This window comes from Tachyglossus aculeatus, chromosome 26 (genome assembly GCF_015852505.1).
Source record: "Tachyglossus aculeatus isolate mTacAcu1 chromosome 26, mTacAcu1.pri, whole genome shotgun sequence".
In the NCBI taxonomy this organism is placed as follows: Eukaryota; Metazoa; Chordata; class Mammalia; order Monotremata; family Tachyglossidae; genus Tachyglossus; species Tachyglossus aculeatus.
The window spans coordinates 17,343,481-17,359,785 of record NC_052091.1 but is presented as its reverse complement, the minus strand read 5'-3'; the positions used below and the strand labels follow the sequence as shown (position 1 = coordinate 17,359,785).

The following is a 16,305-nucleotide window of genomic DNA, read 5'->3' as shown; positions in this document are numbered from 1 at the left end:
TATGTTTGTACATATTTATTACTCTATTTATTTTTTTATTTATTTTACTTGTCCATATCTATTCTATTTATTTTATTTTGTTCGTATGTTTGGTTTTGTTCTCTGTCTCCCCCTTTTAGGCTGTGAGCCCACTGTTGGGTAGGGACTGTCTCTATATGTTGCCAACTTGTACTTCCCAAGTGCTTAGTACAGTGCTCTGCACACAGTAAGCGCTCAATAAATACGATTGATTGATTGATTGATTGATCTGCAGTGCTTTTCCATCCACTTCCCCCACAATTTCCGCTTCCCTAATGGGCGACAGTTACTTTGAGGGAATGGAAACAGCTTGGCCTCTGGGAAAGAGCATGGCCCTGGGAGGTAAAGAAGCAGCGTGGCTCAATGGAAAGAGCACTGGCTTTGGAGTCAGAGTTCGAATCCCAGCTCTGCTACATGTCTACTGTGTGACCTTGGGCAAGTCACTTAACTTCTCAGAGCTTCAGTTACCTGAACTGTAAAATGGGGATGATGACTCTGAGCCCTGCGCGGGACAACCTGATCACCTTGCATCCCCCCAGAGCTTAGAACAGTGCTTTGCATATAGTAAGTGCTTAACAAATGCCATTATTATTATTATTATTATTCTAGGCCTGAGTTCTAATCCTAACTCTGCCACTTTTTTTTTAAATGGCATCCATTAAGCAGCTTGGCAAAGCAGATAGAGTCTGGGCCCGTGAGTCTGAAGGAACTGGATTCTAATCCCGGCTCCACCACTTGTCTGCTGGGTGACCTCGGGTAAATCACTTCACTTCTTTGGGCCTCAGTTCCCTCATCTGTAAAATGGGGATTGAGACTTTGAGCCCCACGTGGGACAGGGACTGTGTCCAACCTGATTTGCTGGTATCCAACCCAGCTCTTAGTACAATGCCTGACACAAAGAAAGTGCTTAACAAATACCATAATTATTATTACTGAGCACTGGGGTAGATATGAGTTAATTACGTGGAAACAGTCTGTGTCTCACATGGGGTTCTCGCAGTCTTAATCTCCCTTTTACAGATGAGATAAATGAGGCCCAGAGAAGTGAAGTGATTTGCCTGAGGTCACCCAGCAGACAAGTGGTGGAGCCAGGATTAGAATCCAGTTCCTTCTGACTCCAGGCCTAGGCTTTATCCATTAGCCCAAACTGCTTCTCACACACCTGCTGTGTGACATTGGGCAAGTTGTTGTTTTGTCTGTGCCTCAGTTCCCTCATCTGTAAAATGCGGATTAAGACTGTGAGCCCCATGTGGGACAACCTGATTACCTTGTATCTGCCCCAGCGCTTAGAACAGTGCCTGCCACATAGTTAAGCGGTTAACAAATACCGTCATTATTATCTGAGCTACTGAGTGCCCTTGAGAAACATCATGGCCTAATCGTTAGAGCACGGGCTTGGGAGTCAGAAGGACTTGTGGTCTAATCCCAGCTCTGCCAAGTGTCTGTTCTGTGACCTTGGGTGAGTCATTTCACTTCTCTGGGCCTCAGTGACCTCATCTGTAAAATGAGGAGTAAGAGTGGGACACGGACTGTGTTCAGTCTAACTGGTATCGACTCCAGTGCTCAGAACAGTGCTTGGCACATATTAAGTGCTTACCAAGTATTATTATTATCGTTATTATTAAATACCTAAGAGGCTGGAGGCAGGGAGGCTGATACTGTAATATGATTGGTGGATGGCAAGAGCTTCTGACAGGATTTAATGACTCCCTAAAAGTGAACATGAACAGCTAACGGAGGAGACAGAGACAGCACCAAACTTGTTTCTGTAACAGGGAGGGTAGTGGTGAGGTTGACAGTGTTGGGGAACTGACAGGGAAAATAATAATCGTTTTTTTTTAGTGCTATTTGTTCAGCACTTTCTATGTGTCAAACACTGTTCTAAGAGCTAGAGTAGATACAGGCTAATCAGGTCAGACACAGTCCCTCTCCCTCATGTGATTCACAGGCTAAGTAGGAGAGAAAACAGGTATCACCATTTAACAATTGAATAATAATGATGGTGTTTGTTAAGCGCTTACTATGTGCCAAGCACTGTTCTAAGTGCTGGGGGAGATACAAGGTTATCAGATTGTCCCATTTTACAGATGAGGTATCTGAGGCACAGAGAAATTAAGTGACTTGCTCAAAGTCACGCAGCTGACAGTGGCAGAGTCGGGATTAGAACCCAGAAGTGAAGTGACTTGGCCAAGGTCACCCAGCAAGCAGTTGGCAGAGTTGGGATTAGAACCCAGGTCCTTCTAATTCCCAGGCCCATGCTTTCCCCGCTAGGCCACTCTGCTTCTCCGCTAGACTGTGAGCAGTAATTGTGGGCAGTCTTGTTTCTGTTTGTTGTTATGCTGTACCCTCCCAAGCGCTTAGTACAGTGCTTTGCATGCAGTAAGTGCTCAATAAATTTGATTGAATGGATGAACAACATGTTTGGTTTAGATTACCAGCAGGACATCTGTGTGGAGGTGTCCCAAGCAAGTGGAAATGTGAAAGGATGTGGTTGAGAATGGTTTAAGCCATGGGAGCAGATGAGGGAAATGAGGAGAGTGAAGTGACTTGCCCAAGGTCACACAGCAGGCAACCAGGATTAGAACCCAGGTCCTTCTGACTCCCAGGGCCGGCCTCTATCCACTACGCCATGCTGATTCAGAGTTGCGTTGGATGTGACACTGATAATAATAATAGTAATAATAATAAGTATGGTATTTGAGCACTTACTATGTGCCAAGTGCTGGGGTAGATACAACATAATCGGGTTGTCCCACGTGGAGCTCACAGTGTTTATCTCCATTTTACAGATGAGATAACTGAGTCACGGAGAAGTTAAGTGGCTTGCCCAAGGTCACAGAGCAGACAAGTGGTGGAGCCAGAATTAGAACACACAGCTTCCGACTCTCAAGCCCGTGCTCTTACCACTAAGCCACGCTACTTATGCAAGCAATAACTTACTGGTTTTGGATGGGATTGTATTGTACTCTCCCAAGCGCTTAGTACAGAGCTCCACGCATAGTAAGCGCTCAGTAAATGCATGAGTGAATGAGCCTATGACAGGAGGCTCGTTCTGGGGGAAGTGAGAAGAGTAGGAGACCCAGAACAGAGTCTTGAGATCTCCCTCGGGGGATGAAAGATAGAAGAGGAGACAGCAAAGGAAGCAGAGAAAGAGTGATCAAAGGTGAAATGGTCATTCCAGGAGTTAGGAGGTGATGGATGATGTTGAAGGTGATCAAGTGGTCTGTCAGTCAGTCAATCAATTTATTTTTACTTTATTTTATTGAGTGCTTACTGTGTGTAGGGCACTGTACTGAGTGCTTGGGAGGGTACAATACAACAATAAACAGACACATTTTCTGCCCACAACGAGCTTACAGTCTAGAGGGGAAGACAGACATTAATATGGATTAGGAGAGAGGAGTCTTGGCGACGCCATGGACACACCTCTCCCAGCCTGTCCCACTTCCATCAGCGATCTGGTAGCATATTCATAGAGTTTTCTTGGTCAAAATCCAGAAGTGGTTTACCATTGCCTCCTTCCATGCAGTCAACTTGAGTCTCCACACTTGACTCTCTCTCCGTGCCGCTGCTGCCCGCTTTTGACTTGTAGCTGATTGCCTGCCCCTCGCTAGCCACTGCCCAAGCTAGGACTTGAATATCAAGCCTGGAAACTCCCACTGTCGAGCCTGGAAACTCTCCAGGTGCCACCCTGAGAGGGGAGGCTAGAGGAAAGCCCATTGTATTTCACTACGAGGTGATCATTGGTGACCCTGGAAAGTGCTCCCGGAGGGCTGATCCAGTGGAATTAAGGTCAAGAGGAGAGTAGTTGGGGAGGAAGTGAAGATGGTGGGTGTCTAGGACTCATCTGAGGAGTGGAAACAGGAATGAGAGCAGGGAATTGGGGAGAGAGGAGGACTGAGAGATCCAGAGCATACTTTTTTAGAATATGGGAGACTTGAGTACGGCAGACGGGAAGGAACCAGTGGAGAGTGAGAAGTCGAGATGGCGGTAATGAAGGGATGGAAGGTAGAGAGCGTGAGTTTTGAAGAGGTGAGAGCAGATGGATCTTTGGAAGGGTCTTGGGCAAGGGTTGGTTTTGAAATCAGGCCAGAGCCTTCCTCTTGGGAGCCACCCAGACTATCTACCCCATGAAGCACCCTGAGGCGATTCTTTGACCGGAAACCTTCAGCAAATCATCTCCTTTTTAAAGTCACACTTTAAAAGTTGGGATGCTTAGAGACTCAACCGTCAGAATGTGGGAGGTGGAGAGGGGAAATGGAGATAGTGGGGAGGAGAGATGACTGTAGCTATTGGCATTCCCTTTATTTCTTTAATGACTCCAACGTAATAATAATAATAATAATGGTATTTGTTAAGCACTTACTATGTGCCAAGCACTGTTCTAAGCATTCAGGTACATACAAAGTAGTCAGGTTGTTCCACGTAGGCTCAGTCTTAATCCCCATTTTACAGATGAGGTAACTGAGGCACAGAGAAGTTAAGTGACTTGCCCAAAGTGGCAGAGCCAGGATTAGATCCTACAACCTCTGACTCCGAAGCCCGTGCTCTTTCCACTAAGCCATGCTTCTTCTCTTAGCAGCGTCCTTATACCCAAAATCCTCATACCCACTATTGCTTCCTTGAAAAGTTTCTTAGACCCCCCCCCTTTTCCATTGTCCATAGCCAAGTCTGGGTCTCTACACTTACTCTCCTCTCTCCCCCCGCCAATTCCAGCCTGGCAATCCTTCTAGCTTCCGTAAAGCCGGAACTCAGACGACTTCTTAGTAATAATTTTCCTCCCTCAAAACCTCTCCTCCTCTTCTTTCTCTTTCACGTTTATCATTTTTCCTTTAGTTTTCCTCCCATCTCCCCTTCCTGCTCCACTCAAGGTGAAACTTTTCCCCCCATCTCTCCACCACTCCTTTCCATCCCAGTTCTCATGTCTCCATCTCCTGGTATTCTGGCATCTCCTGAGAAGAAGCAGGGTGTAGTGGAGAGAGCACAGGCCCGGGGAATCAGAAGGTTGAGAGTTCTAATTCTGACTCCATAACTTGTCTGCTGTGTGGCCTTGGTAAGTCACTTCTCTTCTCTGTGCCTCAGTTGTAAAATGGGGATTAAGACTGCGAGCCCCATGTGAGACAGGGACTGTGTCTAAACCGATTTGCTTGTATCCACCCCAGTGCTTAGAACGGTGTCTGGCACATAATAAGCACTTTACAAATACCACGTTTATTATTAAGCGCTTAGTACAGTGCTCAGCACATAGTAAGAACTCAATAAATATGACTGAATGAATTAATATTATTATTATTATCACTGTTTCCTTCTCTGATTCTGTCTCTCCTTCTACATCTGTTCCTCTTTCTGCATTTTTCCTACCGCGTCCTCTCTTCATTTCCGTTTCTCTCTGTGTGTCATGCTTGCCTCCATGTGTTTCCTTAATACCAGAATCACCCTGCCCTTTTCTTTGGCTAAGTGGAAGGAGAATTTTTTCATTCATCCCATAACTTTGAACTACTGACTTCTTCCCCTCCCTTTCCCCCTTCTCCCTACAGGGAAAAAGTGAAGCAAAGCTCATTTTATTAAGGGAGTATAGTTTGTGTCCATTCCCCATTAACAGGTTTGTTAGATCTCTTTCTCTCTCCCTCTCCTACTCTCTCCCCACAGTGGTCTCGAATAATAATAATAGTAGTATCTCTTAAGCACTCACTATGTGCCAGTCACTGTACTGAGCACTGGAGTGGATTCACTCAAATCATGTTGGACACAGTCCCTGTCCCACATGGGACTCACAGTCTTGATCTCCATTATACAGACGAGGTCACTGAGGCCCAGAGAAATGAAATGACTTGTCTAAGGTCACACAGCAGACAAGAGGCGTAGCTGGGATTAGAACCTGTGACCACCTGATTCTCAGGCCTGTGCTCTCCACCACACCATGTTGCTTCTCTAGAAGTGAATGTAGAATGACCCCGCTGTGGTGTTGATAAAGAGTTATTCTCCACTTGGCCTCAGTTAGAAGAATTGCTTGTCCCACCTGTTGCGGGGTGGGAGCTCTGAACTGGAAAGAGCGATTTTGTCTCTGCCGATATCACTGCTGACCCTATCAGTGTGTCCACACTCACTCATGGTAGTAGCAGTGATAGCATTTATTTATTCATTCAGTCATATTTATAAAGCACTTACTGTGTGCAGACCACTTCCCCAAGCACTTGGGAAAGTACTACAGCAATAAAGAGTGACAATCCCTGCCCACAATGACCTCACAGTCTAGAGGCGGGGAGACAGACATCAATACAAATAAACAGGCATCGATATAAATAAATAAAATTACAGGTATATACAGAAGTGCTGTGGAGCAGGGAGAGCAAAGGGAGCAAACTGGGGTGAAGCAGAAGGGAGTGGGAGATGAGGAAAAGTGGGGCCTAGTTTGGGAAGGCTTCTTGGAGGAGATGTGCCTTCAGTAAGGCTTTGAAGGACGGGGAGTAATTGTCTGTCAGATTTGAGGAGGGAGGTAGGACATGGGCCGGGGTCGGCGGCAAGATAGTATTAACAGTGCTATTTATTGAACACCTACCGAAGGCAGTTCACTGTGCCAAGCTCTTGGGAGGATACAAAAGACATCCCGGACACATTCCCTGCCTGTAAGGAGCTTACGTTCTAATCAATCAACTTAATTGAGCATTTACTCTATAACGAGCACCGTACTAATGGATTTTAGATGTTGCTATCATGAGTGGCAAAACATTTTCTGAGATTCGAGATCACTAGTTAGAGAGTAATAAGCCTATACTATCTCTTTGTTGAAGATTCTTCCACTTGCTCAGTTTTTAATTTTTTTGGGGAAAATGTCTGAACAATTGAGCTTAGCTTGAAGCGGTTAATCATGGTGATTTTTGAATTGGTCATTTGTATTATTTAAAGGCAGACAGGCTACCTTCTACCACTGAAAAAGATTGGTTGCTTCAAAATATAGTTTTGTAAAGTCTGCTGCGTAATACTTCCACTTACATGTGATAATTAAGATAATTATGGTATTTGTTAAGCACTTATTATCTACCAAGCACTGTTCTGAGCCTGTTGTTGGGTAGGGACCATCTCTATATGTTGCCAACTTGTACTTCCCAAGCGCTTAGTACAGTGCTCTGCACACAGTAAGAGCTCAATAAATACGATTGAATGAATGAATGAATGAATGGGGTACATACAAGGTAATCAGGTTGGGCACAGTCTCTGTCCCACTTAGGGTTCCCAGTCTCAAATATTTAGTACCACTAGCCTAGCCTCGGGAAGAAAAATATCAGCCACACAAGCAGAACACTCTTTCAGTAAATCAATCAATCATGTTTATTGAGTTCTTACTGTGTGCCAAGCTTTGTACTAAGCTCTTAGGAGAATACAGGGTTGGTAGACATATTACCTGGCCACGAAAGTCTTTCAGTGTAGAAATATCCGGTAACCTTGTTCACACTGGTGGGTTAGTAGATCGTGAATCAAACCACAGCATTTTTTGAGCACCTCCTGGGTCCAGGTTTTCTAGAGTTGAGTCTGGCAGTGGGGTGTCAAGTAGGTTTTTGAGGTGTGGGTCTGAGAGTGGGGTGTCGGTAGGTTTACTCTGGCAGATTCAGTCTAGCCTAATAACATCTTAAGATTTGATGATGGAGATTTACATTAAAGTTCTTCAGCTAGACTCGTGGGGACAATTGGAAAACAATAGTAATAATTATTATGGTATTTGTTAAGGGCTTCCTATGTGCCAAGCACTGTTCTAAGTGCTGAGGTCGGTACAAAATAATCAGGTTGTCCCACGTGGGGTTCACAGTCTTAATCCCCATTTTCCAGATGAGGTAACTGAGGCACAGAGAAGTTAAGTGGCTTACCCAAGGTCACACAGCAGACACATGGTGGAGCCGGCATTAGAACCCACGTCCTCTGACTCCCAAGTCCGTGCTCTTTCCACTAAGCCACGCTGAAAATGAAAGCGAACTTGTGGAATTCGGCATGGAGGCTCTTGAATGTATCTACCAACCCCGTTGTATTGTCACGTCGTCCTCTTCCAATGCTCGGTACAGTGCTCCGCGTGCAGTAAGCGCTCAATAAATACCATCGGCTGATTGATTGCAGTCGTTGGGGTGCCCAGAACAGCTGGAGAGTGGTCTTGGGGGTATTTGGCATCCAAAACAGAGTCCTCCCCACCCTGCTGTCCGGTTAGAAATCCACAGCCTAATTCCCGTCCCTCATCCCTGTCGGTTTGGCTTTTTTTCTGACGTTTAGAGAGAACCACAGTGAAATCGAGAGGCGCCGAAGAAACAAGATGACCCAGTACATCACGGAGCTGTCTGACATGGTGCCCACCTGCAGCGCCCTGGCCCGCAAGCCGGACAAGCTCACCATCCTGCGCATGGCGGTCTCCCACATGAAGTCCATGAGGGGCACGGGCAACAAGTCAACCGACGGGGCCTACAAGCCTTCTTTCCTCACGGAGCAGGTATCCATTCTAGTTTCTGTGGCTTTCACGGATAATACTTGTGGTGTTCGTTAAGTGCTTACTAGGTGCCAGGTACTGTACTGAGCGCAGGGGTGGATACAAGCAAAGCGGGGTTGGACACAATCCCTGTCCCACGTGGGGTTCACAGTCCCAATCCCCATTTTAAAGATGAGGGAACTGAGGAACAGAGAAGTGAAGTGACTGTCTAAGGTCCCACAGCAGATAAGTGGAGGAGCTGGGATTAGAACCCAGTACTTTCTGACGCCATGCTGCTTCTCCAATCCTGGCGTAGATGCACTGCTTCCACCTGCCTTCAAACAATTGATTGTATTTATCGAGCCCTTACTATGTGCAGGGCACTGTATTAAGCGCTTGGGAGAGAACAGTGCAACAGAATTAGGAGAAGCGTTCCCTGCCCATAACAAGCTTACAGTCCAGAGGGGCAGACAGACCTTAATTATAATAATAATAGTACTTGTTAAGCATTTACTATGTCTCAAGCACTGTCCTAAGCGCTGGGGTGGCTACAATCAAGGTAATCAGGTTGGACACAATCCCTGCTCCACACGGGGCTCACAGTCTAAATTCCCATTTTTTTCCAGATGAGGTCACAGAGGTCCAGAGAAGTGAAGCGACTTTCCCAAGGTCACACAGTAGACAAGCGGGGGAGCCGGAATTAGAACCCATGACCCTCTGATTCCCAGGCCTGAGATCTATCCACTGACCCGTACTGGTCTGGCACAGGTCTTGCCTGCCCTCCTGGCTCTGTCCTGTCTCTGACGGAGCAGGATTCGGCAGTTCCCAAAGCATGGGGACTTGGGGCCCAATATGCCATTTGAGGAGGTGGCTTGCATGGCATATTGGTGATGGCTAAAATGAGCACCCAGAGTGATCCTAATTGGAATAATAGAATAATAAAAATAATAGTAATAGGATTATTATTGTTATCAAGTGCTGTCGAGTCATTTCTGATTCATAGTGACTCTATGGATATACTTTCTCCAGAACATCCCGTCCTCTGCCATAATCTGTAACCTTTCCAACCTTTCTAATGATTCTTCTTGAGAAGCAGCATGGCTCAGTGGAAAGAGCGCAGGCTTGGGAGGCAGAGGTTGTGGGTTCTAATCCTGCCTCTGCCACTTGTCTGCTGTGTAACCTTGGGCAAGTCACTTCTCTGGGCCTCAGTTTCCTCATCTGTAAAATGGGGATAAAAAGTGTGAGCCCCTTGTGGGGCAGCCTGATTACCCTGTATCTACCCCTGTGCTTAGAACAGTGCTTGGGGCATAAGCATTTAACAAGTACTATTATTATTATTATTATTCTGTTATCACTGTTATGTTCTCTATCCAACTAGCCACTGGTCTTCCTCTTCCCCGTTTTCCCTGGAATTTTCCTAGTGTTACTTTCTTCTCCAGAGAATGTCCTCCTCATTATGTGTCCAAAATATACTCATCTAAATCAAGTCATTTGGCCTTCCAAAGACCACTTTTGTTTCATCTGCTCCAAAATCCATTTGTTTGTTTTTTGGGCAGGGCAGCAGAAGCCAGTAAGTCATTTATAATATGGAATGTAAAGATATGTACATAAATGCCACGGGGTTGGGGATGGGACGAATATCAAGTGTCCCAAGGTCACAGATTGACATGCATAAATGACAGAGAAGGGAGAGCAAGCTGAGGAAGGGGGTTTAATTGGGAAAAGCCTCTTGGAACCTTCCCCATTCCCAAGAACTTAGTACAGTGCTCTGTGTGCAGGGAGCACTCCATAAATACCGTGTATTGATTGATTAATTAAGTAAGCCCTATGCAAGGGTCAATTCTGACTAACCAGGATGTAGAGACGTAGAGAACCTCCCAACCCAGTGCTTTCCAACCCTGTAAGCTCTGTTACATAAATCTCATTTAACCCATCTGGGGATTGCTCAGGATTGAGACAATTCTAGATTAAGGGGATTTTTGTGGAATTACATCCGGAGCAGCAGCAATACCCTTTCCTAAGGGCCTGGGCTTTGTTCAGTTCTGCAGTTCTGGGAAATGGGATTTGATGGTATGTATGTAGCACCAGTCCAGGTTCTTCCAAAGGCTAAGAGCCTTTATCAAAAGAGTGGGATTATGACTTATTTGGCTCTTGGCACAGACCAATGATGTCAAACATGAAGAGCAGAGAAGGCTTGATGGTGGCCTTGAGGACTGCTTTCTCAATAAACAGGGGAATTCTGGAGAAGAGCTCTTCTGGGAAAATGGGATTTGATGATATGTGTACCACTGATCCTGCTCCCATTCCCAGCAAATCTCTTTCATTCATTCGTTCGTTCGTTCATTGTCATATTTATTGAGTGCTCACTGCTTGCAGAGCACTGTACTAATAGCTTGGGAGAGTACACTATAACAATAAACGGACACATTCTCCCCAACAAACTCACAATCTTGAGGGGGCATGGGGGAGACAGATGTTAATAGAAATAAATAAATTCCAAATATGGACATAAGTGCTGTGGGGTTGGGATGAATAAAGGGAGTGAGGCAGGGAGACCCAGAAAAGGGTGGGAGAAGAGGAAAGGGGGACTTAGGGAAGGCATCTTGGAGGAGATGGGACTGCAATAAGGCTTTGAAAGTGGGGGGAGTAATTGTCTGTCAGATTTGAGGAGGGAGGGGTTCCAGGTCAGAGGGAGGATGTGGGCGAGGGGTCGGCAGTGAGGTAAATGAGATGGAGGCACAGTGAGAAGGTTGGGATTAGGGGAGTAAAGTGTTTGGGCTGGGTGATAGTAGGAGAATATTAAGGTGACGTAGGAGGGGGCAAGGGAATTGAGTGCTTTAAAGCCAATGATATTACTCTTTCCCTAAGGAAGCAAGAGGGTAACCCCTTGACTAACTTGTTTGCTTTAGGTTGGGGTCTCTCTAGTCAATCGTTCATATTTATTGAGTGCTTACTGTGCTCAGAGCGCTGTACCAAGTGATTGGGAGACTACAATATAACAATAAACAGACACAATCCCTGCCAAAAGTGAGTTTACAGTCTAGTGTTTGCTGTGCCCCGAAAATGTGGTTTAAAGTGCCCTCCACCTTCTACTGTGTGGTAGAAGTAAGCAAGGCAGCAAGATGGAAACTCCTTTACTTATTGGTTTGCTTTAGGTTGAGGTCTCTCTAGTGTTTGCTGCACCCCTGTAAGGGTCGTTTAAGATGTCCTCCCACTTCTACTGTTTGATTTCCTCCCTTGAGAGGCAGAAGGTGGGGGTGGTTGGTTGTGCTTTTGTTGTATTGTCCAGTAGAGAGTTTGAAAAGCACTGCTCTAGCCCAATTCCTTGTTGGGGAAACAGCATGGCCAAGTGGATAGATCACAGCCCTGGAAGTTGTAGGTTCTTTTCCCGGCTCTGCCACTATTCTGCTGTGTAACCTTGGGCAAGTCACTTCATTTCTCTGGGCCTCAGTTACCTCATCTGTAGAATGGGGATTGAGACTGTGAGCCCACCTGGGACAGGGATTATGTCCAATCCAATTTGCTTGCATTCACCCCAGTGTTCAGTAATAATAATAATAATAATGGTGATGATGACATTTAAGCGCTTACTATGTGCACTGTTTTAAGCGCTGGGAGGGATACAAGGTGATCAGGTTGTCCCAGGTGGGGCTCAAAGTCTTAATCCCCATTTTACAGATGAGGTAACTGAGGCTCAGAGAAGTGAAGTGACTTGCCCAAGGTCACACGGCAGACATGTGGCAGAGCCAGGCTTAGAACCCATGACCTCTGACTCCCAAGCCCGGGCTCTTTCCACTGAGCCACGCTGCTTCCAGTAACAGTGCCCAGCACACAGTAAGCACTTAACAAATACCACAATTATCATCTGGACACTTGCTGGGCCCAGGTAATCAAAGTTAGGAGAACTGAACTACTTTTCTCAATCGTTGAGGTCCCAAGCCCACTTTTGGCTCAGTAACTTGAATAATTCGGCAGCTTGTCAACTGTGCAAACTGGACTAGGTTCTTTCCTTCCAGGCTTCACAAACTGTGGGCTCCCTCCACCCCCACACAATTTGTGCACGTCCCATACAGGTGATAGAAGCAGCCAGAGAGTTCTCACCTGTTGGTGCCACTGGGCTGTCCAGATAAATAAATGGATTCTGGCCAACCCTGCTCTTCCCAAGGCGGTGGTAAAAAGTACAGTACTAAATTCATTGTTCAGTCATCTCAGCACAATTCTGCACACACTAAGTGCCTGATAAATACCGGGATTGATTGCCTGAGAAGGGAATGGGATAAGGCAATTTGGAGAGTCTTCAAGCGACAGGCTGTTTTTGACTCATGATGACAATCTTCCCGATTGACTCTGTTGTTCCCCTAAGTGTCAGTAATCAATCAATCAGTCGGATTTGTTGAGAGCGCTATACTAAGCACTTAGGTGAGTACAACACAATGTAACAGACAATTCTCTGCCCAAAATGAGCCTACAGCCTAGAGGAAGCAAGGAACCTAAAGTTCTACTTCAAAGACACTCATCTAGCTCTTTGGGAGCAAAGTGAATTCTAGGATATAGACACCCCCCACCCCAAAACCTGCTTTTACCACAGTGAGCAAGGAAGATGTCCACAGAAGAGACTTTGGCCCAATCTATGTAGGAGCAGTGCTGAATGTGGAATGAGAAAGATGCCAGGGCTCTCTCAATCAATCAATCAGTCATATTTATTTAGCTCTTCTGTGTGTAGAACACTGTAATAAGCGCTTGTGAGAGTACACTCTTACAGAACAACAGATACATTCCCTTCCCACAACGAGCTTGCAGACTAGAGGCTCTGTCGAGTCTGTAGTTTTACAAGAAAATCTGTTGATTTTGGGTGGCGGCATTCTCATCCTTTTGACCAGTGATAATAACACTGCCTTGGCTATGGACTGTCAATTCTGGGGGAGATAGGTTGAGCCTTGCCCAGCCAGCCTGGGCACAGATGAAAAACTGATGAAGACTTTGCCTGAAGGAATTGACGAAATATCTGCAAGTCGGCGGGATTTGCTCAGATGGATTTGCTTTGGTGTCCATCCTTCCACTCCCTCAAGGGAAAAATGACTGTGCAGATGTCTGAAGAGTCACTTGTTCAACTTGCCGGGATGGACCTTCTGGTTATTCAGAATAGCAGGCAGCATTCTGGACCCTGTCAGATATATATATGTGGAGGGGGGCGGAGAGGGTAACATGTGCATGTGTGTTCATCTCTCTCTGAGCTTTGTCCCAATCCCTGGGTCCTTAAGGCCCATCCATATCCGAGTCATAATAATAATGGCAATAATAATAATAATAATTGTGGTATTTGTTCAGTGCTTCTTTCATGCCAGGCACTGTCCTAAGCACTGGGTTATAGGGTTGGACATAGTTTGGAGGTGACGGATGGCCTCCAGCCACCGACCAATATCCTGTCTGAACTGACTGAAACCCAGATGTGAGCAGCTGGGGAATTAGGTTTTCCTAAGCTCTGTTTCCTGTAACCCCGCCCAGCCCCCTGAACCCCCTGCGAGCCACTCAGCTATATTTTCAGCAGTGTGGCTCAGTGGAAAGAGCCCGGGCTTTGGAGTCAGAGGTCATGGGTTCAAGTCCCGGCTCCACCAATTGTCAGCTGTGTGACTTTGGGCAAGTCACTTAACTTCTCTGTGCCTCAGGTACCTCACCTGTAAAATGGGGATTAAGACCGTGAGCCCCCTGTGGGACAACCTGATCACCTTGTAACCTCCCCAGCGCTTAGAACAGTGCTTTGCACATAGTAAGCACTTAATAAATGCCAACATTATTATTATTTTCCAACTCCCAGGAACCAGAGGAATGCTGGGAAAGATCTTTTTTTGTTTGTTTGTTTTTTAAATGGTATTTATTGATTGTTCTATCGATGGATTGAACCAATGTCTTTTGCCTTCCGAGCCTCGCCAACGTGACCCTCCCTTCCTTCCCCAGGAGCTGAAGCACCTGATTCTGGAGGCAGCCGACGGATTCCTGTTCGTCGTGGCAGCCGAAACGGGGAGGGTGATTTACGTGTCCGACTCGGTGACCCCGGTCCTGAACCAGCCGCAATCGGAGTGGTTTGGCAGCACGCTTTATGAGCAGGTCCACCCGGATGACGTGGAGAAACTGCGGGAGCAGCTCTGCACCTCCGAGAACTCCATGACAGGTCAGAGCTCGCTGGACGAACGCCTCCTGAGGAAACAGGTCCGAGAAGTCACCGGGGACTCCCTGACTTCTGGTCCTCAGGGACGGTCTCGTACTTGACCAGACTCCGTTTCGGGGGGGACGTCTCGAGGAGGAAAGAAAATCAGGCGGTGGTCTTTGGCTGCTACTTTCTTTGGGGAGCAGTGGTGATGTGACCCCCTGATCCTGTTCCCCTTTATCCTAGCTTGATATTTACTCCCGATGATGCTACCTCTTCCATATTTATTTCTTTCAGCCGGGCCTTGACCTGTTTCCTCCCTCCCTCCTGTGTACAGCAGTGTACCCCTGTGTCCAGGCTGGCTGGGCAAGATTCAACTCAACTCCCCAGAAATTGATGGCCTATAGCCAGGGCAATGTTATTATCACTGGTTATAAGGGCAAGAACACTGCCTCACAAATCAACAGAATTCCTACAGATTCGCTTGAGCCTCTAAACTGTAAACTTGTTGTGGGAAGGGAGTGTGTCTGATATTGTTAGAGTGCTTAGTACAGTGCTCTGCACACAGTGAAGTGCCCAGACTCAGCAAAGAGCCAAGCCACTATATTGGCACCAATCTAGATGTAAGCCCTCTGTCTCTCTTCCCTCAGTAGCTGAGATATTTTTGGATGATGTTTATTCGTCACTTATTGCACCTTGATTTTTCTCTCATATAGAATTGCCTTAACTGTAAATTTATTTTTGTCCGTGATAATAATGGTAATAATTACAGTACTTGCTCAGCACTTACTGTTTGCCAAGCCCCATTCTAAGCACTGGGGGAAATACAAGTTAATCAGGTTGGACACAGTCCCTGTCCCACATGGGGCTCACGCTCTTAATTCCCATTTTACAGATGAGGGAACTGCGGCCCAGAGAAGTGAAGTGATTTGCCCAAGGTCACACAAGAGATAAGTGGTGGAGCCTGGATAGGAACCCAAGTCTTTCTGATTCCCAGGCCCGTGCCCTATCCGCCAAGCCGTGCTGCTTCTCTGAAACGGCATGGCCTAAGAGCGGGGGAAACAGTTTCTCCCCATTTAGTCGTTACTGAAGTATTCGGTCATTTGCAGGGATTGGATCTGTTGGCATCTGTGAGAAGCAATTAGATCATCTTGTGCCTAATTGGAAAGTGCTAAGCTCAATGATTTCCAGAACTCTAGTGGGGTGATACTGATTTAGCAGCCGAAACCGTAGGTGGTTTTTTGGATTGTGGATTCTATCCACTCACGGTCAGTGTCTCAGGGGTCTTCCTTCAGATTTTCAGATTTGTGGTGGCTTGAGGGCACTTTCTCTGTCCTACCATCGACACCTGGTGAGACTCCAAGCTTCCCAGTTCCCTGGAATCACCAAGCCGATCTGGAACGGGGGAATCTCTGGGGTAAGAACAGAAGGAAATGATTAAGACTCTAGTTTGGAAAGGCAAAGGCTGAGAGGAAACAAGGTTGAAGCTTACAGTAATCATAATAAAAATAATAATTGTAGTATTTGTTAAGCGCTTACTGTGTGCCAGGCACTGTACTAAGCATTGGGGTGGATACAAGCAAATTGGGTTGGACACAGTCCCTGTCCCACCTGGGGCTCACAGTCTCAATCCCCATTTTACAGATGAGGTAATTGAGGCATAGAGAAGCGAAGTGATTTGTCCAAGGTCACACAG

At 46.3% G+C, this 16,305-nt stretch overlaps 1 protein-coding gene across 2 annotated transcripts in view; it reads left to right on the top strand.

Moving 5' to 3' along the window:
* ARNT2 (aryl hydrocarbon receptor nuclear translocator 2) overlaps positions 1 to 16,305 on the top strand; it is a 202,591-nt gene that overhangs the window by 47,583 nt on the left and 138,703 nt on the right. For both annotated transcript variants that reach the window (XM_038767479.1, XM_038767478.1), the window contains exons 4-5: positions 8,275 to 8,488; positions 14,420 to 14,633. In XM_038767479.1, the coding sequence (XP_038623407.1) occupies positions 8,275 to 8,488; positions 14,420 to 14,633 (428 nt within the window). The remainder of the gene's footprint in view (positions 1 to 8,274; positions 8,489 to 14,419; positions 14,634 to 16,305) is intronic.